This window comes from Sorghum bicolor, chromosome 2 (genome assembly GCF_000003195.3).
Source record: "Sorghum bicolor cultivar BTx623 chromosome 2, Sorghum_bicolor_NCBIv3, whole genome shotgun sequence".
Taxonomy (NCBI): domain Eukaryota; kingdom Viridiplantae; phylum Streptophyta; class Magnoliopsida; order Poales; family Poaceae; genus Sorghum; species Sorghum bicolor.
The window spans coordinates 71,487,277-71,509,789 of record NC_012871.2 but is presented as its reverse complement, the minus strand read 5'-3'; the positions used below and the strand labels follow the sequence as shown (position 1 = coordinate 71,509,789).

The following is a 22,513-nucleotide window of genomic DNA, read 5'->3' as shown; positions in this document are numbered from 1 at the left end:
GTCCAGCCCATCTCGTTTTACTGGGCTCTTAAACGCAGGCCGCATGGGCCCAATGGTTCGCTCTGCTGCGGGCCGCCGTCCACCGTCCAGGCGTCCACGGTAGGAGCTCCAGTCCAATAAATCCTCTCCCGTCTCTTTTGCCGCTCTCCAATTTTCGCACGGGCAGAGGTGAGAGAAGGAGAAGGCCATGTCGGCGGCGCAGCAGCAGAAGGCGGCGGCCTCGACCTCGGCGGCGGGAGCGGAGCAGGAGGAGGTGGAGCACGGGCCATTCCCTATCGAGCAGCTCCAGGTACGAGCCGGGCTCCCCTCGCCTTCCGCTCTAACCCTAGCCAGCTTCTTGGGTCCGGTTCTTGTTCCCCTCGTGCTGGAATGGGTGGCTTTTCCGGGAGTTGAGGCTTTCTTGAGGCTCTGGATCGGTGTGAGGAGGGAATGGAGGTGGATTTCGTCGCGGGTTGGTTCTTTGGGTGGGGCGCTGGATTCTTGGCCGAAGAAATGGGAGGTTCTTGAATCGTTTGTTTACCCCCTTCGTGGAGCCAAGGAAAAGCGTTTCTTGATGTTCCGGTCCATGCGCGAATGAATTGGCATTGGTTTTTCCCAGCTGTTGCCGCGGTTTATTGGGTGCGAGAAACTAGTTCCTGGTTGATTAACTCGCCTTTTCCCGTTAATGACGGTAGGATTATTGAGAGATTCGGCATGTTTCCGGTTCATGCGTGGTTGAATTGACATTGTCCCCGCTGATTCTTGGTTGTGAAAAACTAGGTTGTCGATAATTCGCCACTTCACATTGAATGGCGGTCAAGCTTGAGCCTTTATTGGGGTTTCTATTTGTTTGCTGTTGGATCCGAAACAAACTTTTGGAAATGGAACCCTAGCCCCTCCCTCTGCAGGATGTGAACTGGGAGTTTTTCTTGGAACTTTTGGTGGCTTGCAGTTGCAGTCCACTTATGTTGGGGTTTTCCTGGGTTTGTTTGCTCCTTTCTACAACGGATTACGCAATTTGCAGTAGTAAACATTGTCAACGTTTAGTACATTCATTGCTGTACTGAGATGACATGCTTTCAATTGGAATCATAACTAGGCTCTCGACTGGATTCATGGTACATGGGTAGATGCTTCTGAAATCTGCTTAAAAAATGAGGCATGAAGTCACTATACTGTATTTTGTGAGAAATGCTCTTCTGTTAATTGAATTTTCTGTGCCTACATCATTTCTGTTGAGTCAGTTTTTTCTTGTCAAATACCTTGTCAAAATGAGGAATTTGTTGCCTGAACTATATTGGCCTGTTAACTAGTACAGGCACAATTGTAGCACAATGCTCAATATACATTAGCAAAGGCTCTTATGATTGCATTTTGCAATTTTGTATTCCCTTTTTTAAGTGCCATTTAGGTAGCTAACTAACTGTAACTAGTTTCTTGAAACATAAAACAGGTCTGTTGCTTTGTTAACATTAAATTTGTGTGTAATTTGTGGTCTAGGCTTCTGGAATAGCTGCATTGGATGTGAAGAAGCTGAAAGATTCTGGTCTCCACACTGTGGAGGCTGTAGCTTACACTCCAAGGAAAGATCTTGTGCAGATCAAAGGGATAAGTGAAGCTAAAGTTGACAAGATAATTGAAGCGGGCAAGTAATATGGGACTGTATATGTGTTGAAACTGTATTGAGGCTATGTTATATGGAAGTTGTATTGCAAACTATTGAACTCATAACTGTCTGCAAACTTTTTGCAGCATCCAAGATAGTTCCACTGGGATTTACAAGTGCCAGTCAACTTCATGCGCAGCGGCTGGAGATTATTCAAGTTACAACTGGATCAAGAGAGCTTGATAAGATCTTGGAGGGTAATGAGCTTGAATATTCCATGATATTAGTTTCTATACATGATTGTACTATAGCAAGTCATAGTGATTACTGATTGAGCATTCTGTTATGACGTACCTGCAACAGGTGGCATAGAAACAGGATCTATCACTGAGATATATGGTGAGTTTCGCTCTGGAAAGACTCAATTGTGTCACACCCTTTGTGTTACATGTCAGGTGACATTTTTATCTGTCCACCCCTTTTTCCATCTCATTCTTTAATTGTTCTGTTGGTCTCAAATATGTAAACCATCTATATTGCAGCTTCCACTGGACCAGGGTGGTGGTGAAGGAAAGGCTCTATATATTGACGCAGAGGGTACCTTCAGACCACAAAGACTCCTGCAGATTGCTGACAGGTTATACCTAAGCCACACTTATTATTTTGGATTATAACATAACTTTGATTGCTAAGCGTGCACATGCTGGAATCTAGGTTTGGACTGAATGGTGCTGATGTGTTAGAGAATGTGGCTTATGCCAGAGCTTATAATACGGATCATCAATCTAGACTTCTGCTGGAGGCAGCTTCCATGATGATAGAGACCAGGCAAGTCCAACTTTTAGTTTTGAATCTACTATGTGTGATTTACTTACTATAGTTAGGCGAGCAACAGTTGTGCCCTAGGTAAATATTAAACATTGTTTTGGTTATCTTTCTGCTTATGAATCAAATGTATTGATCCTTTGTAGCCACATTGATTCCATGTGACATTAAAATATGCATGTGCCTCTTGTACTGAACTGAACTGAACTTCACTATTATTTACAGCTGTAGTTTTGTGAGTTTTCAGTCTATGTGCATTGAATAAGAATGTCCCAAATTTATTCGTGATACATTGCTCTTCATGCCAGCTAACTAGTCAAAATATAATATAGTTAGCCAGTTGATGTATATTTAGCATATCAAGCCTTGCAGGACATACTGCTAATTAATTGCATACTATGGTTAGGCCGTATATACCAATGCAGTGGTCACTAGCATGATAATGCTGCCTCACAATCTTATCACTTCAGCCAATACAGAAACCAGATAATTTTTGTTGCTGCAACTGCAACTGCTACTATATTGAAGTGTTTTTCATTAACTCTGCTTGTAAATGCTTTTTTTCTGCATTCTTGGACATATCCATATGACTATATAGCTGATGCCTGTTTCCAGTATATGCTTATTATGAATCTCATGATTTCCATGTGACTAATAATAGCAGACCTAGCTGTTGTTCTGAATCTCTACATTTGCAGGTTTGCTCTCATGGTTGTAGACAGTGCCACAGCTCTGTACAGAACTGATTTCTCAGGAAGAGGGGAGCTATCAGCGAGGCAAATGCACATGGCTAAGTTCCTGAGGAGCCTTCAGAAGTTAGCTGATGAGGTCAGTTGTAAATTATCATTCTTTATTTTTCACCATTGAGAAAATTGTAGCCTTTTATCTTTATGGATATGTCTTAGCTTTCATTCAAAAGAAAATTCTGTTTACATTATTTGGATATCCATCATGGTTGTTCAATTTGCTTAAATTGATTTTATTGGTCACTGCAGTTTGGAGTAGCTGTGGTTATCACCAATCAAGTAGTGGCACAAGTGGATGGATCTGCCATGTTTGCTGGACCGCAGTTCAAGCCCATTGGTGGAAACATCATGGCTCATGCTTCGACCACAAGGTGCATTGCTCCACCAGTTGATCATAATAACTAGTTATCTTTTTTCCAATGTTGGTTCTATTCCTATCTGTACCCTTCCTTAAAATGTCTGTGATGTCTCTATCAGGCTTGCTCTTCGAAAGGGACGAGGGGAGGAGCGGATCTGTAAAGTAATAAGCTCTCCCTGCCTGGCTGAAGCTGAAGCAAGGTTTCAGTTAGCTTCTGAAGGTGTTGCAGATGTCAAGGACTGAGACCATATCTGCTTACAGGCATCTTCAGATCCATTGCTGGTCTGCTGTCTGCTTTGTCATTCCTTGGGTCAACTTCTGTGTTGCCGCACCTTGATGTACAAAACAGTTGCCTTCACAGATGTGAATGCACGCCTGTGACTGATCTAGGTGTCCTATTGTAAATAAAACGATGCCTGTTGCCCTGTTGTGTGTTGCATGTAATCTGACAAGTCCAACAAATATTGATACAATTGTAGTTATGACGTATCAAATATCAGCTCAGTTCCCATTTTGGGTTTTATTGTTTGCTTAGCACAGCAAATGCTGGATGTGCAGTGTGGACAAGAATGCACAGAACAACAATGACCCACCCTTCAAAGTAGTTAGTGAATTTGACAATATGTGGCTCCAGCTGACACTACCCTGAGTTCTTGACTGTTGGTGCAGGTTGCATTATGGTAACCTTTGAAATCACTTTGATAAGAACAGGCTTGATGCGGAAAACTGACTGGTGACATGTGCCCTTTTTATTGTTTAGTACTCTAATTAATTCTTTCAATTGCTAAAACCTCAAAACTCATTACCTAAATTGAGTTCTATTTTGATTCGCATTTCTTTTCATTAAAAGGTATGTCTGAGTCTTTCAGTTCACCTATGTTTGGTGATTTTTCTAGGTCGTGCTTGTACCGGCATGGATAAATTAGTCAGTTAGGACAACACGGGCAACTTAGAAGAGCTTGTTCCTGCACAGGGTGTGTGGGTGCTGGAATTGGACTCATTCAACAGTATTTTTCTCTCACAATAAATCAGTGAATAAAACTTTTAGTCATAGCTTTTCAAACAAGCGAACAAGCTAGCTGATTTTAGCCATAGCTTGTTCGCTTGTTTGAAAAGCTATAGCTAAAAGTTTTGTTTGCTGATTTGTTGTGAGAGAAAAATACTATTGAATGATTGACAGATTTGGTAGAAAAGCTCAAGCGAACAAGCTCGGCTGAATAACTTGTTAGTTTTGATAGCTGTTTGATTGAAGATAAGGGGTGAGTGGCTCTGATAAAAATGGGAAGCAAATTCTGAAGCACAAATGCATTAGCAAATCCTGCGCTCGTGATTCTGCACTTCTGTAGTCACACCACACTAGGTGGATAAGAACCGGTGGCATCACAACCTTTCTGGTCCCTTGCTTAGATCTGCACATTCCACCTGCAACATAGCCAATACAAAACGCTTAAATCCCTGACGTCTTCGTCTTCCCCTCCGGTTAGAAAAAAGATAGCCTAACCAACCATTTGGCCGTTATTTAACTGCAAGAAAGCCCCATTCCTCCTACTCTCACTTCTTCCTACATAAATAACCTCCTATTGCCACTATTGCATAAGCATAAGCATGCTCTATTTCCCCGCGAATAAGTTGGCGAACAATTAAAATGTTTGGCTTCCAAGCTGCAAGAATGTCTTATGCTGTGCTAGCCTTACTAGCCATCTCTGCCGTTGTCTCGACGGAGGCCGCAGGCGGCGGCGTCGACGCGCCGAGTCCAGCTCCGTCGGGGCCTCTCAATCTGACCGAGATCCTCACGAAGGGCTCCCAGTACAACGCGTTCATTCGCCTGCTCAAGGACACCGAGGTGACCTCGCAGGTGGCCAGCCTGCTGGACAGCGACCGGAACGCCGACGGCCTGACGGTGCTGGCCCCGACGGACGCGGCGTTCGCGGGTCTCAGGCCGGGCACGCTGAACCGGATGGACGCGCAGGCGCAGTCGCAGCTGGTGCTGTTCCACATCCTGCCCAAGTACTACACCTTCGTGACGTTCCAGACCACCACCAACCCCGTGCGCACGCAGGCCTCCGGCCAGCACGGCGTGTACACCGTGAACGTCACCAGCGGCGGCGAGCGGCGGGTCAACGTGTCGTCGGGGCTCATGGAGGCCATGCTTGGGAAGACGCTCTACTCGGCGTACCCGCTGGCGGTGTACTCCGTGGACAAGGTCCTGCTCTCGCCGGCGCTCTTCGGCCGCAGCGACGTGAAGGATGGAGCCGAGGCACCGGCGGCGGCCTCGAAACCGCAGAAGCAAGCCCCTTCTTCGACGGCGGCTGGTGATCACGCTCCTGCTAATGAGGCTGACGCCACGGCCGCCGCGGGGGCAGACACCACAAGGACCAGTAGGTGGCTGGCTTTTGCTGCTACTGCGTCCGCGGTCGTGCTCAGCCTGCTCTCATGTTAAGTGATAGCAATCGAGCAATGTACGTGTCCATTTAAATCCTAAACTGTATTCAAGCACATTTCTTCTAATATTTATTACCTATTCGGATGTTCGGTTCGGATCAGAGTGAATACTTCTAATTTTGCTGAATTTAGACCAAAATGGTTGCAACATGTACCATTTTGGGACCAAATCGTAGTCACTTGGGAAGCGTGGCAAGTATTAGTATGGTCTAAAGTTTGCATCTCGCATTTATGTTTCCATTGCAATACGTATGCCAGTTTCTATCGACACATTGCCATGAGATGGACCATCGCAATAATAGATGACCGTATGACACGTATGATATCTAAAGATTTGTAGAGACGGTCAAAAATGACCTTCAGAGACGGTTTTATAACCGCTACTATGCTAGTAATTATAAAAATAAGTAATTTTTAGAGATGATTTTAAAAAATTTTTACAGTCTAATAAAATAAAATTAATGTAGCTCTATTGCCATGATGAGATGGACCATCACAATAAATAATACATGACACGTATGATATCTAAAGATTTTTAGAGACGGTCAAAAATGACCTTCAGAGACGGTTTTAAAACCGCTACTATGCCAGTAATTATAAAAAATAAGTAATTTTTAGAAATTATTTTAAAAATTATTTACAGTCTAATAAAATAAAATTAATGTAGCTTGAAGGGCTGACAATTGCTCACAAGGTTTATATTTTTTATCGCTAACTCCTACGATTTGAACCCACAACCTCTTCCTCATACAATCCCTCCCATAACATTGTATAAACTATACAATCACTCATGTCTAGTTCTATGATATTATTGTCTATTTGTACTAATATATATGAATCTTATAATCATTATTTTAACTGGTAAAAAATCTTAAACAAGAAAACTTCCAATTATAAAGTTTTAGATCTCGTCGAGCACTACAACACTAATATAGAATATTTGTCTATCCAAGGTTCTTTGAAAATTTTAAAAATTTGAAATTTAACATTTGAGACTTCCTTCATATATTTGGAACCCTAAATGGTCTCAAATAAAAAATTTATCAAGTACAAAGTTTTAGATCTCCTCGAGCTCTACAATTTTGATACAAATTTTATTTTCATCTAACTTCGTTTAAAAATATATTAATTTATTTATGTAGCAACTATTTTTATGGGACGACTGACTTAGTCAACCATCATTGAAAATCAATTATCAGAGGCAGTTTACTTAATAAAACCGTCTCTAAACATCACTCATTTTCAGAGATGGATGATATAAGCAATGGTTTTTGAAAATAGCATTTTTAGAGAGGGTTCTCTTAACAGAACCATTCGTAAAAATGAATACATTTTTAGAGGTAGATTTATTAATCGAACCGCCCCTTAAAAATGATTTGTAACAACGGCTGTATAGCTACGGTACCTCTCGTGAAGGTTAGTGGTGGCGTGCTAAGACAACCATTTCTATTAGAAAGGAGATGCCTCTAAAAATCATTTTACTAGGCTATTACGACAACTATCGACGTGGTGATAGTTTATATTACCATGAAATTATTTGGTGGCAATAGGCATTATTGCCATACAGTATGTGCCGGGCTTGCTTGTGGTGAAACCTGTCCACCTGGATTCAATTTCTCGACTTGACATGGGTACTCGTATTTTTCTAGATTTATTTCAGGATTTAATGGCGCTATGCTTCTAGTGGAAGGCGATGTCTCTGTGGCCTGTGCTGACTTCGTGAATCTCGTGATTTGTCGGCTCAATCGTTTAGAGCATCTCCAATGTGTGTCAAAACCGAACCATAGAGGCATGATGGTTCGATTTATACACTGGAGTATCCGAACCATACACAATCTTTCTTTGGTTCGCATCCTGCAGATGGTTCGAACAGACTCGAATAGAAAAATAGAAAGGCAAGCAGAATCCATGCATGGAGGCCTGATGCCGGTAGCTGAGCTGACGATTTTGAATTTTCTAATCTAAAACGGAGGCCCATCAACCGAACCAAACACTACAGCTATCGAACCATGCCTAACTCTGACACTTTTGCAGAGCAAAATCGCTGAGACACTGGAGGTGCCCTTAGGGATGCTCATAAAGATTGAATTTGTGTACGTATGTTTATACAGGTGAATGTATGTATGTTATGAGTGTCTGCATTATTCTATATAATTCTCAAAAAAAATTGAATTGTTGTAGTTGGATCTTTTGCCACATACATTGTTTCGTTGCAATCTATCCTTTTGTCACGCAAAATATTTCGTTGGGATAGTTATCATTGCAACGAAACGACACATAGATACAATAGGCAATGTGCGACTGTGCGTCCGCGGCTTAGGCCTTGTTTAGTTTCCACGAACCAAAAAGTTTTCAAGATTTTCCGTCACATCGAATCTTGCGGTACATGCATTAAGTACTAAATATAGACGAAAATAAAAACTAATTACACAGTTCGCCTGTAAATCGTGAGACAAATCTTTTGACCCTAGTTAGTCTATGATTAAACAATATTTGTCACAAACAAACAAAAGTGTTACAGTAGCGAAATCAAAAAAATTTCGCATCTAAACAAGGCCTTAGCTTAGCGGGCTGGCCATCCAGGAAGTCTTGTATATATGTCGCCGTAGCTGTTGGGGCAGGTTTGTATGCAGCTGCAGCACCGTGGAGGGGACAACAATGTCCATCTGCTGAAAAGGACACGGCGGGCGCGGCCGTCGCCCGCGGCTCTACAACTTGATAGCTTTGTGTGCAGACGCCACGCGTGCACGGCTGCACGCTGTCCACGGCGCGCCGGGTACGCCGCGGGCTTGGCACCCCAATAGCAGTTGATCAGAGCCTCCAAGCAACGCCACGTCGCCACCAACCACTGAACCACATGACCCAGCCCAGGCTTGGCAGGTTCTACTCTTGACGCGCTACAAGGATCCCAGAATTTTCCTCGCGACAATCACTTCGCAAAGTCTCATCCTGGCGGCGGCCTAATGCTCACACTGTCTCACAAAAACTGAGGCTTGCTGTTTACAATTCAGAAAATCGACCGTAGCGTTGAAGCAATGCTGTTTCAGACCTTCCACCTGGCTACTCTGCTGATCCTTATCCTCGTTCCTGTTGGCCGCTGCGCCAACGACGCCACCGCCGGCAGCGATGACGAGCAGTTCGTCTACAACGGCTTCAAGGGCGCGAACCTCACCCTCAACGGCGACGGCGCGTCCACCGTGACGCCGAACGGACTCCTGATGCTGACCAACGGCACCATCCAGATGAAAGGTCACGCGTTCCACCCGTCACCGCTGCCGTTCCGGGACCCCGGCGCCCAGAACGCCACCGCCGTGCGGTCCTTCTCGACCACCTTCGTGTTCGCCATCTTCGGCCCGTACATCGACCTGAGCAGCCACGGCCTGGCCTTCGTCGTCTCATCGGACATGGCGGTTCTGTCCACCGCGCTGCCGGGCCAGTTCTTGGGCTTGCTCAACAGCACCGACAACGGCAACAGCAGCACCCACGTCTTCGCCGTGGAGCTGGACACGCTCTTCAACGCCGATTTCCTCGACATCAACAGCAACCACGTCGGCGTCGACGTCGACAGCCTGGTGTCGCGTGCCGCTGCGGACGCCGGGTACTACGACGACGGCACCGGGCAGTTCCGGAACCTGAGCCTGGTCAGCCGGACGGCCATGCAAGTCTGGGTGGACTACGACAGCGGGGCAACTCAGGTCACCGTGACCATGGCACCTCTGGGCTTGGCCAGGCCGAAGAAGCCGCTGCTGCAGACCACCGTCGACCTCTCTGGCGTGGTGCAGGACACCCCGGCGTACGTTGGGTTTACGTCGGCCACGGGCATCCTCTTCTCGCGCCACTTCGTGCTCGGCTGGAGCTTCGCGTTCGACGGGCCGGCCCCGGCGCTGAACATCTCGGCGCTGCCAGCCTTGCCGCCGGCGGGGCCCAAGCCGCGGTCCAAGGTATTGAACATCGTGCTTCCCATCGCAACAGCCACGCTGGTGTTCGCCGTGGGCGTCCTGATCTACGCCGTGGTGCGGCGGCGGATCAAGTTCGCCGAGCTGCGCGAGGACTGGGAGACCGCGTTCGGGCCGCACCGGTTCTCGTACAAGGACCTGTACCATGCCACCGGAGGGTTCAGTGACAAGCGGCTGCTCGGCGCCGGAGGGTTCGGGAGCGTGTACAGGGGCGTTCTCCGCAAATCCAACACGGAGGTCGCGGTGAAGAAGGTGTCCCATGAGTCGAAGCAGGGCATGAAGGAGTTCATCGCTGAGGTCGCGAGCATGGGGCGGCTGCGGCACCGCAACCTCGTGCAGCTACTCGGCTACTGCCGGCGCAAAGGTGAACTTCTCTTGGTCTACGATTACATGCCGAATGGTAGCCTCGACAAGTACCTCTATGATCGAAGCAAGGGTGCACTGGAATGGCCTCAAAGATTTCACATCATTAGAGGAGTGGCGTCTGGACTGCTGTACCTGCATGAGGATTGGGAGCAGGTCGTCATTCATCGAGATGTCAAGGCAAGCAATGTGCTCATTGACGGCGACATGAACGGACGGTTAGGAGATTTCGGCCTCGCAAGGTTGTATGATCACGGAACTGATGCGCATACGACGCATGTGGTCGGAACTATGGGGTACCTGGCACCTGAATTGGGCCATACCGGCAAGGCAACGCCGGCGACTGATGTCTTTGCTTTTGGGGCATTCCTTCTGGAGGTCACTTGTGGACGAAGGCCAATCCAGCAAGATGAGCACAACAACCGCACCGTGCTCGTGGACTGGGTGACTGAGCGTTGGCGTAGGGGATTGATCATTGACGCGGCAGACACGATGATCCCTGACGGTTTCAATCCTGATGAGGTCTCTCTGGTACTAAAGCTTGGTCTGCTTTGCTCGCATCCGTTGCCCAACGCAAGGCCAACCATGAGGCAGGTCATGCAGTACCTCGACGGCGACATGATCCTTCCGGACTTGTCACCGGAGTATTTCGGCTTCACCGTGATGAAGCGGATGTATAGCATGGAGTTGAGCCAGGATACGATGCCATGCGTGTCGTCGACCACGACCATGGGTGTTATTTCTGATCTCTCTAGGGGAAGATGACAGGTTTTTGCACTTCGGGAGTGTAATTGTTGATCCTGTTGTCGTTGTAATAAGAAATTGATCTTCTAGTGTTTTACTGAAGGCTTCTAAAATACTCCAAATTAATATGGAGCATTCATTTGTGAGTTTATACAGCTTTTGATAATGCTATTTCCTGTTGAGAAGTACTTAGGTTATGTAGTAGCCTATATCTAGACTTGTGGAGTGTAGTTTATCAGTGGTTTGTTTATAGTGGCTCTTATATAGACTTGTACAATCCTTAAAGCAAGATTCGAATTGCATTGCTACTACTACATGAGATTTGATCCTATTAAGCAATTCAGACTTGCACACACCAATAGACCCCGACTAAAATATATAGGATCTTCTCACCCCTTCAATATCTACTAGGACATGTAGATGGCCACAAGCACACCATACAGTAACTAAATACAGTCTTATTACTAAGTGTTATGCAGGACAATAAAATGCCCACACACATTTCATACATCATGATGGCTTGGAATATCGTTTAAGACCTAATGCAAAGCTAAGAGCATGTTTGGATACAAGAGTGTATTGCTACCTATCTAAAAGTGAGCTAAACTTAGTCCTAGGGTATTTATACTAGCTGTCAACCGTCCAACATCAGCTACTTTGAGTTAATTTTTAGCCCAATTAAAACTAGCTGTAGCCCATCCAAACATGCCCCGGCTAGTGTATATATCCAATCACATTGTACGCAATCATATCTTAGCCTTAATATCTCTGCCTCATCTTAATAAATAACGCATGTTCTAATCAGTTGCTTCTGTTTTGCAAAACCGAAAACTAGCATATGTATACCCTTTTTTTTCGCGCTATGGAAATATTTTGTCTTCCTTTCAAAGGAAAGGAAAATGAGCATTTGACGACAATAGTGATCACTCACGCATACCCGGTGACGGCGACTCAAGGATGGCCGGATCGCCGCAGGAGAACAAACATTCAAAATGCGCTCGAAGCGCTAAATCTTTATCCATATCAAGATCGATCACGACTCCAGAGCTGACCAGCGAGAAAACAATACTTACTATGCAGTAGTTGCTTACTGCCTGACTTGTGAAGTACTAGAAATGTTTCGCTGTCAGGAGGTATAGAAGAGGAAGAAGTCCATGGATTCCAGAAGAAATGTGGGCCGGAAAGTAGGTGTACCAATCCGAGAGTAGAACAATAATCTGTGTGCTTCTCTTGTTTTGTTTCAGTCTGCAAAAGGATTCCTAAAGAACAGTCTGTTTGATCATTTATGTCACTCCAATGTCAGTCAGTCTGAAAAGGCTGCTGATTGTTACAGCAGCGTGGAAGAGTCAGGTTTTTCAGCGGCACTCGTCAGCTCGTTTTCCAGCTGTGGTGGCTGGTGCGTGGCGACCGCAGTGACTTCATTCAGAACGACAACGAATGCGCCCGGCAGCGCACGGCACGGCGACTACCAGGCTGTGCTCGCACAACAGTCCGAAAAGCAGCCATCTTAAATCAAAGCGTATGTTCGTATGCTGACAACAATTATTGATGCGTGTATGGTTATACCTGACAGTAGATCCATTTACTACTGCGTATGTTCGTTGCACATTCCTTTGTGTGTGTCTCTCTCTAAGCACACCCCTAGTGCAGCAAAACTCTCGCAGTCTCACTCGATCAGTTCGACATCCAACCAACCGGAAATCTCAAAGAGAGTACAGAGCCTGAAAGCTTTTCCAGGGCTTATCAAGGCAAACCCAAATATGTCTGCTACTAAGCTCGTATCCTTGGTCGTCCTGCTCCTCGTGATTCATGTCCCCTCGTCGTCCGCCGACGACGGCGACCAGTTCATTTACCAAGGCTTCACCGCGTCGGACCTCGCACTGGACGGGCTCGCCGCCGTGACGCCCGGCGGCCTCCTCGCGCTGACCAACGCCACGTTCCAGGCCAAAGCGCACGCGTTCCGCCCAACCCCCGTTCACTTCCTCAACGCGTCCTCCTCCGCCGCGGCGCGGGCACGGTCCTTCTCGACGTGCTTCGTCTTCGCCATCGTGTCCGATATCGAGGGGCTGAGCGACCAGGGCCTCGCCTTCGTGGTGGCCCCGACCACCAACTTCTCCGCGGCGAAAGCCGGGCAGTACCTGGGCATCCTCGGCGCGATCAACGGCACGGCGAGCGACCCTGTCCTGGCGGTGGAGCTGGACACCATCATGAACCCGGAGCTCCGCGACATCAACAGCAACCACGTCGGCGTCGACGTCAACAGCCTCGTGTCGGAGCAGGCCACGCCGGCCGGCTACTACGACGACGCGGACGGCGGCGCCTTGCGGGGGCTGCAGCTGAACAGCCGGAAGTCGATGCAGGTGTGGATCGACTACGACGCCCAGGCCGGGCAGCTCGACGTGACGCTAGCTCCAGTGCAGGTGCCAAAGCCGACCAGGCCTCTGATCTCCACGGCCGTCGACCTCTCCACGATCGTCGCTCGGGGCCCGATGTACGTAGGGTTCTCGTCGTCGTCGGGAGTCCTGAACACGCGCCACTACGTGCTCGGGTGGAGCTTCAGCCTGGACGGACCGGCCCCACCTCTGGACATGTCCAAGCTCCCCGTCCTGCCACGCCTGGGTCCCAAGCCTCGGTCCAAGGTGCTGGACGTCCTGCTGCCACTCGCCACCGCGCTGCTCGTGGCCGCCGTGCTCGCGGCCGTCTTCTTCGTCGTGTGGAGGCGGCGCCGGTTCGCCGAGGTGCGGGAAGACTGGGAGGACGAGTTCGGCCCGCACCGCTTCTCGTACAAGGACCTGTTCCACGCCACCAACGGGTTCAGCGACAGGAACTTGCTCGGTGTCGGAGGGTTTGGGAGAGTGTACAGAGGAGGAGTGCTCCCATCGTCCAGTGGCCTAGAGATCGCGGTCAAGAGGGTGTCGCATGATTCCAGGCAGGGCGTCAGGGAGTTCGTCGCGGAGGTGGTGAGCATCGGCCGCCTCCGGCACCGGAACCTCGTGCAGCTGCTAGGCTACTGCAGGCGCAAAGGCGAGCTCATCTTGGTGTACGACTACATGGCGAACGGGAGCCTTGACAAGTACCTGTACGACCAGCAAGTGCCGGTGCTGTCGTGGCACGAGAGGTACCGGATCGTCAAGGGCGTCGCGGCGAGCCTCCTGTACCTGCACGAGGACTGGGAGCAGGTCGTCATCCACCGGGACGTAAAGGCGAGCAACGTGCTGCTCGACCACGAGATGAACGGCCGGCTAGGCGACTTTGGACTGGCAAGACTGTACGACCATGGCACCGACCCTCAGACGACTCACGTGGTCGGGACCATGGGGTACCTCGCGCCGGAGCTCGTGCGCACGGGGAAGGCGACGCCCTCCACCGACGTCTTCTCCTTCGGCGTGTTCCTCCTGGAGGTCGCCTGCGGGCGGAGGCCCATCGACCGCGACGTCGACCGCGATGGCCGGGTCGTGCTGGTGGACTGGGTGATCGAGCACCACCGCAACGGATCGGTCCTGGACGTGGTGGATCCGCGGCTCGTGGGGAAGTACGAGGCGGAGGAGGCGACGCTTGTGCTGAAGCTAGGTTTGATGTGCGCGCACCCGTGGCCTAACGTGAGGCCCACCATGCGTAGGGTCGTGCAGTATTTGGACTCCGACCAGACGGCTCCTCTTCCTGATCTGTCACCGACCCACTACACGAGCTACAGCATGATGTCACTGATGCAGAATGACGGGTTTGATTCGTACATAATGGCGTCCGGCAAGTCTCATCCATCCATGACTAGCATCGGTTTATCCTCTGTGAGTGTTTTATCAGAGGGAAGATGATCCGTCTTTTCTGTAGCTCATGCATGCGGTTGCCAGCACATTTCGAATGCAGAAAGAATATCCTTGAAAATAGAAATATGTTTTTTCCAATATATACCCCCAATCTTTTTCAACTTTTCTCCGATCTCACAACCCTAATCATGCTCGCTTTGTATACCATCAAAATCAAAAAGCACCGCATTATAATAATATATCTGTCATAGGAAAAAAATCAATTCTGAGTTTGATCACAGTCAAACCAACTTAAATTTAACGAGTTTATAAAAATATAATAGTATATCCGATAACAAATATAATACTGTAATACTTAATTATTAAACAAATATTAATACCATTTTTATATATAAATTTATACTTTTAAGATAGTTGGACCAAGCAGTATTATATAATTGCATCTTTTTTTTTACTGAAAAGCACTTATTTTTGTTGCTCATACTAAGGGCACCTCATCAAATATCCTATCCAATTTTCTATACCTAAAAAGTAGTCTTTTAGGAGATGATGCAGATCTCCTATCTCATCTTCTATACCTATAATTTTTAAGAGATCTCCTCAAAGACATCTCTCCTATATAAAAAAGAAGAACCCATCTCCCTATACATCCTTAAAAAACAATAGGAGACAAGTTTTAGATAATCTACTACTGCAGAGCTCTCCAATGTCCTAAATTGATTTTAGGGCACTCGCTTAAATTTGTGGAGATGCTTTTAGACCTTCAGGTTTCGTGGGCGGTAATAGGGATACACTTGTCTTGACGGGAAGCAATCCGATTTCAATGGAAAAAAAATTATGCGATGTTGTCCCACAAGGCCATCCTGTGACACCATGCAATCGTGTGACGTGTGTCCTCCTGCACATTTGATCCCACCATGAACGATGTGTCTGTTGTGTGTGGTGCGGGGGTAGAAAGTGATGAATCCAACCTAAAAAATGAGCTAGGGCGGACTTATCAGCAGAGGGCAGCTTCGCAGCTAGGCAGGAGCTGGAGCTGGAGCTAGGGTTTAGGTGGGCTAGCCAGCTAGCTAGGGCCTGCCGAGGCATGGGGCGGGGGTGGATGCCGCCGGCTAGCACGAGCTCTAGGTGGCGGGACCGGGTCACAGGGCATCAGGTGGAGGCAGGGCCATGGGGAGAGCTGCTAGTGGCGGCATGGCTGCACCGAATCGGTCGGTGCATGCTGACGAGATCTGGGGAAGTGGGGATGGCGAGGCCACACTCGCGTAGCAGGATGGCGAGAGGAGAGGCACGACAACACAACGTCAAATTGGACGAGCGGTGTCCTAAGGCTAGGACGTTGGGTGTCTTTATTGGGCTGTTGCTAGAAGGTCGCGACCTAGTGTCTCAGGTGCTAGGCCCATCACGCTCTTAACTCCCTCATCTCGAAAAAAATGGAAGCAACGCCAGCAAACCGCGTGCCCTCGATTGCTCGATAGACGCCAACTCTAGGGTAAGGGAAGGGTGCTTAGCCACAAGGACCTAGGGTGGACGTCCTAGCTCGCCCTAGTGGTGGCTTCGCCTCGTAGAAGGACACGCATCCTTCATCTGTTGGATGTCGCATACGTCAGTGGTGCAATGTCGGCGCATAAAAATATTTCTGATTTCAATGTATTATAAAATGTGAATGTTCCATAGGTCTCTAAGCCATGTGTCTTCAAGTGACTATATAATAATGTATCTGTTCCTTCATGCATATTTGTTACTATTAATAAAAACACAAACATCGTGAACAAACTCTTCTTAGTATCTATGCTTTTCACACACGATGAAGCTTTACCAAATCAACCATACAGTTTTTTTAACGAGCCGGTACGCAACATTTCTGTTACTAGTATAGAAGGACATACACATCATAAAACTTGTTTGTTTGGCTAATAAATCATGATTGAAAGTATTGTTCGTTAATTTGTTGTGAGAGAAAAATACTGCTGAATGATAGGTAAATTAGGTAGCTGAAGCAAATATGTTTAGTTTCCTAGTAAACATTCGTTATCTCAGTTCGGCAGTTCCCAGCCCAATAAATAAAGCAAAGTTCAGCAGGCCTTCCACTGTCAGCTGACTGCGCTCTAAACAATCTCATGCCGTGGAAGCTAATTTATGCCACAGTCGTTTGGCTAATAAGCCATACAAAAAGTTGTTGACTGATTTATTGTGAGAGAAAAACATTACTGAAAGACTGACAGATTTCACTGATAAATCCAAACGAACGACGAGGAACGCGAGTACGCGATGAAGACGTCAAAATCAACTCGATCTGTGTTCCAACCAAATGGACCCTTAACGCGGATTGTTTAGGCCACAAAACTCTGCCGTGTAAGCCGGTGGTCTTGCCCGGCACGGGCGCACCTCCACCTCTGCCGGTGTACTACGGTGAGAGAAGAATGTGTGAGGAGAGCCTTTTCGCGGGTCTAAAAAGTTATGATTAAAAATACTCTTTGCTGATTTATTATAAAATTTTTCTGGATGACAGAAGCTCAATTAATATTAGGACCCCGCATGTTATTCTCTGCTAGAATGTTGAGATCTATTTCACCTAGCACTACCCGACAAACACAACAGAAAATAGATAGTGTTGAAATAGGTGGTTATCCAGAAGTAAGAAGTCTGATTTAGGTAGCACTATTATAAATGATCTAATGAAGTGTGATTGCTATATAAATCTCGGAGCCATTTGTCTTCAGGTGATGTAATAGTGTTCGTTCATTTGCGCTTGTATATATTTGCTAGTATTAATAAAACAACACGCTGAATAAATCTTCGTCCTATCCACGCGTTCACATATGATGAAGCTTCACTAAGTCAACCATACATTTTTGTTAACGAGCCGGCTCGCACCATTTCTATTACTCCCTCCGTCCCTGGAAGCTGCAATTTCTAGAGTTCTCCTAAGTTAAACTTTTACAACTTTGACCAAATTTATAGAAAAAAATACTAAGATTTATAGTACCAAATTAATACCATTAAATTTATTATAGAATATATTTTCGTAAGATATTTATTTTATGTCATAGATATTGATACTATTTTCTATAAAGTTAGTCAAAGTTAGAAAAAATTGACTGGTACGGATTCTAGAAGTTGAAGCTTTCGGGGACGGAGGAAGTAGTACAGAAGGACATACATATCCAACTAGGTCTGTTCCTAGTTCGGCAGTTCCCAGCCCATAAACAAAAAGTTCAGCAGGCCTTCCAATGTCCGCTCACTGCGCTCTAAACAATGTCAGTATGTCACGCCGTGGAAGCTACTGTATGCCACAGCGTTTCCTCTAGAGCAACGCGAATACGCGACGACGACGACGTCAAATCAACTCGATCTCTGTTCCGATCAGGCCAAATGGAGCCTGAACGCGATTTTATTTAGGCCAGAAACTCCGCCGTGTAAGTTAACCGCCGAAGCGTATGCTCCAAGGCCAGATTTGAGATATGATACGCAACCGGAGTCCGGAGACCAAGAGGTTGTGGACAGAAACGGCACAAGAAGCAGACGAACGCTAGTGCCAATAACACTTTTTTTTGAACGCAACGTGCCAAGAACACTGGTTTGAGCCACTTGGAGGCAGCAGCGAAAACTATGCTGGTTGTGCAGTTTTATCTCCTTAGATAATACCCCAGTTAAACATATATATATCGAAGAGCCTTGACGTCGAGGACCGCACCAATCAAGAGCTGCAGCGCGGAGCAGCTCAATCCAGAGCTCTAATGGCGACGCTCCTCCTTCAGCTGCTGTTCTTGCTCGGCTGGCCGGTGACGCTCCTGACGTGCGCGGCCGCGGGCGCGTCGTTCCCCGTCAATGTGTGGCCCAAGCCGACGTCCATGTCGTGGGCGGAGCCGCACTCGGCCGTTCCGGTGTCGCCGTCGTTCCACATCGTCGCGTCGTCGGGTAACCCGTACCTCGTGTCGGCCGCGGAGCGCTACGCCAAGCTGCTGTTCAAGGAGACGTACCGCCCCATCGTTCGGCCGGCGGTCAACGTCACCGCGGGGAACGCGCTGGAGACGCTGACGCTGGCGGTGTCCGACCTCGCTGCCCCGCTGCAGCACGGCGTGGATGAGTCCTACACGCTGGAGATCCTCCCCACGGGCGCGGCCACGGTGACCGCGGTCACCGCGTGGGGCGCCATGCGCGGGCTGGAGACGTTCTCGCAGCTGTCGTGGCGGGCCGGAGGCCGGGGCCGGAGCCGGAGCCGGGACCTGCTGCTGGTGGCCGCCGGCGTGCGCGTCGAGGACCGGCCCCTGTACCCGCACCGTGGGCTGATGCTCGACACCGGGAGGACCTACTTCCCCGTGTCCGACATCCTGCGGACCATCGACGCCATGGCGGCCAACAAGATGAACGTGTTCCACTGGCACATCACGGACTCGCAGTCGTTCCCCATCGTGCTGCCCTCCGAGCCGTCTCTCGCCGAGAAGGGCGCCTACGGAGAGGACATGGTGTACACCGTCGAGGACGTCAAGCGCATCGTCGAGTTCGCCATGAGCCGCGGCGTCCGCGTCGTGCCGGAGATAGACTCGCCGGGTAAGCTCTCCACTCTGTTTTCCAGCTTCCCTTCCTCTGCTTCATCGGCTGGGCCAGTTTCTCGTGTTCTGGTCCATTAGATTTTGATTTTGCGGCCCAAATATTGAACCTCTCCTATCAATCACTTTTAGGCCACACGGCTTCATGGGCCGGCGCGTACCCGGAGGCCGTGACCTGCGCGGGCAAGTTCTGGCTGCCCGACGGCGACTGGAACAACCGTCTCGCCGCCGAGCCGGGCGCCGGCCAGCTGAACCCGCTGGCGCCCAAGACGTACGAGGTGATCACCAACGTGGTGAACGACCTGACCTCCCTGTTCCCGGACGGCTTCTACCACGCCGGCGCCGACGAGGTCACCCCGGGCTGCTGGCAGGCGGACGCCACGATCCAGGCGGACCTGGAGCGCGGCGGCACGCTGAGCCAGCTCCTGGAGCGGTACGTGAGCGCGGTGCACCCGCTGGTGGTGTCCAAGAACCGCACCGCCGTGTACTGGGAGGACGTGCTGCTGGACGCGGCCGTGAACGTGAGCGCGTCGCTGATCCCGCCGGCCACCACCATCCTGCAGTCGTGGAACAACGGCGCCAACAACACCAAGCTCATCGTGCAGGCCGGGTACCGCGCCATCGTCTCCTCCGCCTCCTTCTACTACCTCGACTGCGGCCACGGCGACTTCGTCGGCAACAACAGCATCTACGACGACCCCAACAGCGACTACGACACCGACGGCGGTTCCTGGTGCGGGCCGTACAAGACGTGGCAGCGGGTGTACGACTACGACATCACGTACGGGCTCACCGCCGAGGAGGCCCAGCTGGTCATCGGCGGCGAGGTGGCAATGTGGACGGAGCAGGTCGACACGGCCGTTCTGGACGGCCGGGTCTGGCCGAGGGCGTCGGCCATGGCGGAGGCGCTCTGGTCTGGCAACCGCGACGCGTCGGGCAGGAAGAGGTACGCCGAGGCCACCGACCGGCTCATCGACTGGAGGCAGCGCATGGTGGGGAGGGGGATCCGGGCCGAGCCCATCCAGCCGCTTTGGTGCCGAACACGCCCCGGAATGTGCAACGCGGTCCAGTAACGGCCCGGCAAGAATCATTGACGACTGCTGCCAACTATATTATCATTTATTTACTCCTTATCATATAGCATATCCGACGTGTCGAGCTAAATTAAAAAACGAAGGTGTGAGTGCTGTTGTACAATTAAATTAGTTTCGTTTCTCGTGTCAGTGTTGGAGAGAAAACACCATTTGTTTGTTCTTTTGTTTATATATAAAGTGAAGTGGACGGCATGTTATCTTGTTAAGTGGAGTTTGTGTACCTTAAAAGCCGGCTTTATGTGTGTGTGGGCCCATCCAGCTATCAGCGACTCCATTGCTTGTAGCTCGATGTGATTAAAGAACGCAGGTGCTGATGAAACCTTTGAATTGTTTGTGCTTCGAGGACTGGTATGCTTGTTTGTTTGTGCGTTGTGCCATGGGGAATGTTCTTGTCAATTATCGCTCCTCCCTTGAGGAAGATGGTGCCTTATCACTGGATTGTGGCCCGTTGCTTAGCTTGAAGGATGGAACTTTTCTAGGTGTGAGTGTGACACGAGATGCTTTTCACATTTTCAGGGCAGGAGACACCAATACATGGACAAGAGTCAAGAGGGTACAAGCGTTGGCAAACTGCCTCGCTGGGGGACTAGCCAAAATTCGTTCGCTCGGTACGAGGCTCACTGCCGTTGTTTTATCAGGGGTGCCAAAAAAGGTGTGTGCGAACTACTGTATCCTGGCAAGATTATTGATGCTAGCTGGATGTGTTATGCTGTCAAATCGCGATCGGTACCAGCTACGCCCATGCTATTTCGGCAATGCGACTTTGAACGGAATATTGGTGATCAGAATCATCCAATTTATAAAAATGTTGACTAAAACATATAGTAATCACACTAGTGTGTGTCTGTTTGGAACGGAGTAATAAAAAATGTAGGAACGAGAGCAAATACAGGAATAAGATAGAATTGTGGTGGTAAAATAGATGAATGAAAAACCACAAGAATTTTATAGGAATAGCATTTGGAATATAGGAATGAGGTAGTAAAAGAATCTCATTTTATTTGGACTAATGGTGTTCCTGTTTTGCTAAACTTAGTAGCTTGAGATTAGCTTTTGTAGGTCATTAACTCAACAATGGAGTATTTAAGCGTAGAATGGTAGATCGAAGTTCTGGAGTTGGTGTATGGCAAGAACACAAGTGACATGGATAAATAAAAAATTGTTTCCTCGGCTCTCTTTTCTCACTGTTACATACACGACAATAGTGTTTGGACAGTGTGCATCAATGTTACAGGAAAATTTTCAATGGCCTAGACTGGATGGTTTATTTCCTTCAAAAGATGAATTATAGTACATAAAATAGATGAAGTTCCATCCACCTAGAAAAGTTCCATCCTACGACAACTGGATTGTGGCCCATTTCTATGGAAAATTTTCAATGGCCTAGACTTTTGCACGATCAAACTAAATTCATTTATTGCTAAAGAAAAACTAAGGTTCGTTATTTGCACTTTCTATTATAGGCGGAGACATATCGCGGAGTTGGATTGCTAAATTCTACTTACTTTCTATTACAAACGAAGTATTGAAGTACTTATCTCAAGATTTTTATATTAAGTTATAAGGTGATCTAGATGAATTAGCTCCCTAAAACACCATTCACGTGCCCTGCCATTAGTGTACCTTTTGGTTTCCTCGCAAAAAAGTACCTTTACGTTTAAAAATGGTAGAACTTGTCTCCTACTAGTATACCATAGTTAATGTAGGATTATACACAGTACATAACTTGTTTTACTCCATAATATTGTGCCTTTTTTAGAACAAACCTTTTAAATGGGGACATTCAACATTTACCCATGTTTTTTGAAAGATACGGAAGACCGACTTTCATTAATAAGCAAGAGATTTAAACATTACAACATTTGAACACATGGCGCAAGGTGCGCCGGTCCGTACACCCCTTCTGCTTAGGGCTCAATCTATGAATCCCAAGCCACCCCTAGAAAGTTTATGAAGAGATTACATATTAGAAAGGACTACAACCTCCCTATTTACAGTCATTTACCCATGTTACATGTGAGAAAAACACATACACATTGCGTTTCAATCAGTTTGTGTTATAACGACGATAACAGAATGT

The 22,513-nt window shown here is 48.0% G+C and overlaps 4 protein-coding genes across 4 annotated transcripts; all 4 read left to right on the top strand.

The window, feature by feature from the left end:
* On the top strand, window positions 139-4,038 carry LOC8057258 (DNA repair protein RAD51 homolog A). The gene is made up of 9 exons (XM_002463031.2): window positions 139-289; window positions 1,480-1,624; window positions 1,732-1,842; window positions 1,949-2,040; window positions 2,128-2,222; window positions 2,300-2,413; window positions 3,109-3,238; window positions 3,406-3,527; window positions 3,634-4,038. Exons 1-9 carry the CDS (start codon window positions 188-190, stop codon window positions 3,755-3,757), a joined length of 1,035 nt encoding a protein of 344 aa, XP_002463076.1. The 5' UTR covers window positions 139-187; the 3' UTR covers window positions 3,758-4,038.
* On the top strand, window positions 5,042-6,124 carry LOC8056385 (fasciclin-like arabinogalactan protein 11). The gene has a single exon (XM_002463030.2). It carries the CDS (start codon window positions 5,160-5,162, stop codon window positions 5,952-5,954), a length of 795 nt encoding a protein of 264 aa, XP_002463075.1. The 5' UTR covers window positions 5,042-5,159; the 3' UTR covers window positions 5,955-6,124.
* On the top strand, window positions 8,539-14,947 carry LOC8056383. The gene is made up of 2 exons (XM_002463028.2): window positions 8,539-10,986; window positions 12,795-14,947. The coding sequence occupies exons 1-2, from the start codon at window positions 8,992-8,994 to the stop codon at window positions 14,832-14,834; spliced, it is 4,035 nt and encodes a 1,344-aa protein (XP_002463073.2). The 5' UTR covers window positions 8,539-8,991; the 3' UTR covers window positions 14,835-14,947.
* On the top strand, window positions 18,306-20,639 carry LOC8056382 (beta-hexosaminidase 2). Its single transcript, XM_002463027.2, has 2 exons — window positions 18,306-19,340; window positions 19,472-20,639. The coding sequence occupies exons 1-2, from the start codon at window positions 18,527-18,529 to the stop codon at window positions 20,410-20,412; spliced, it is 1,755 nt and encodes a 584-aa protein (XP_002463072.1). The 5' UTR covers window positions 18,306-18,526; the 3' UTR covers window positions 20,413-20,639.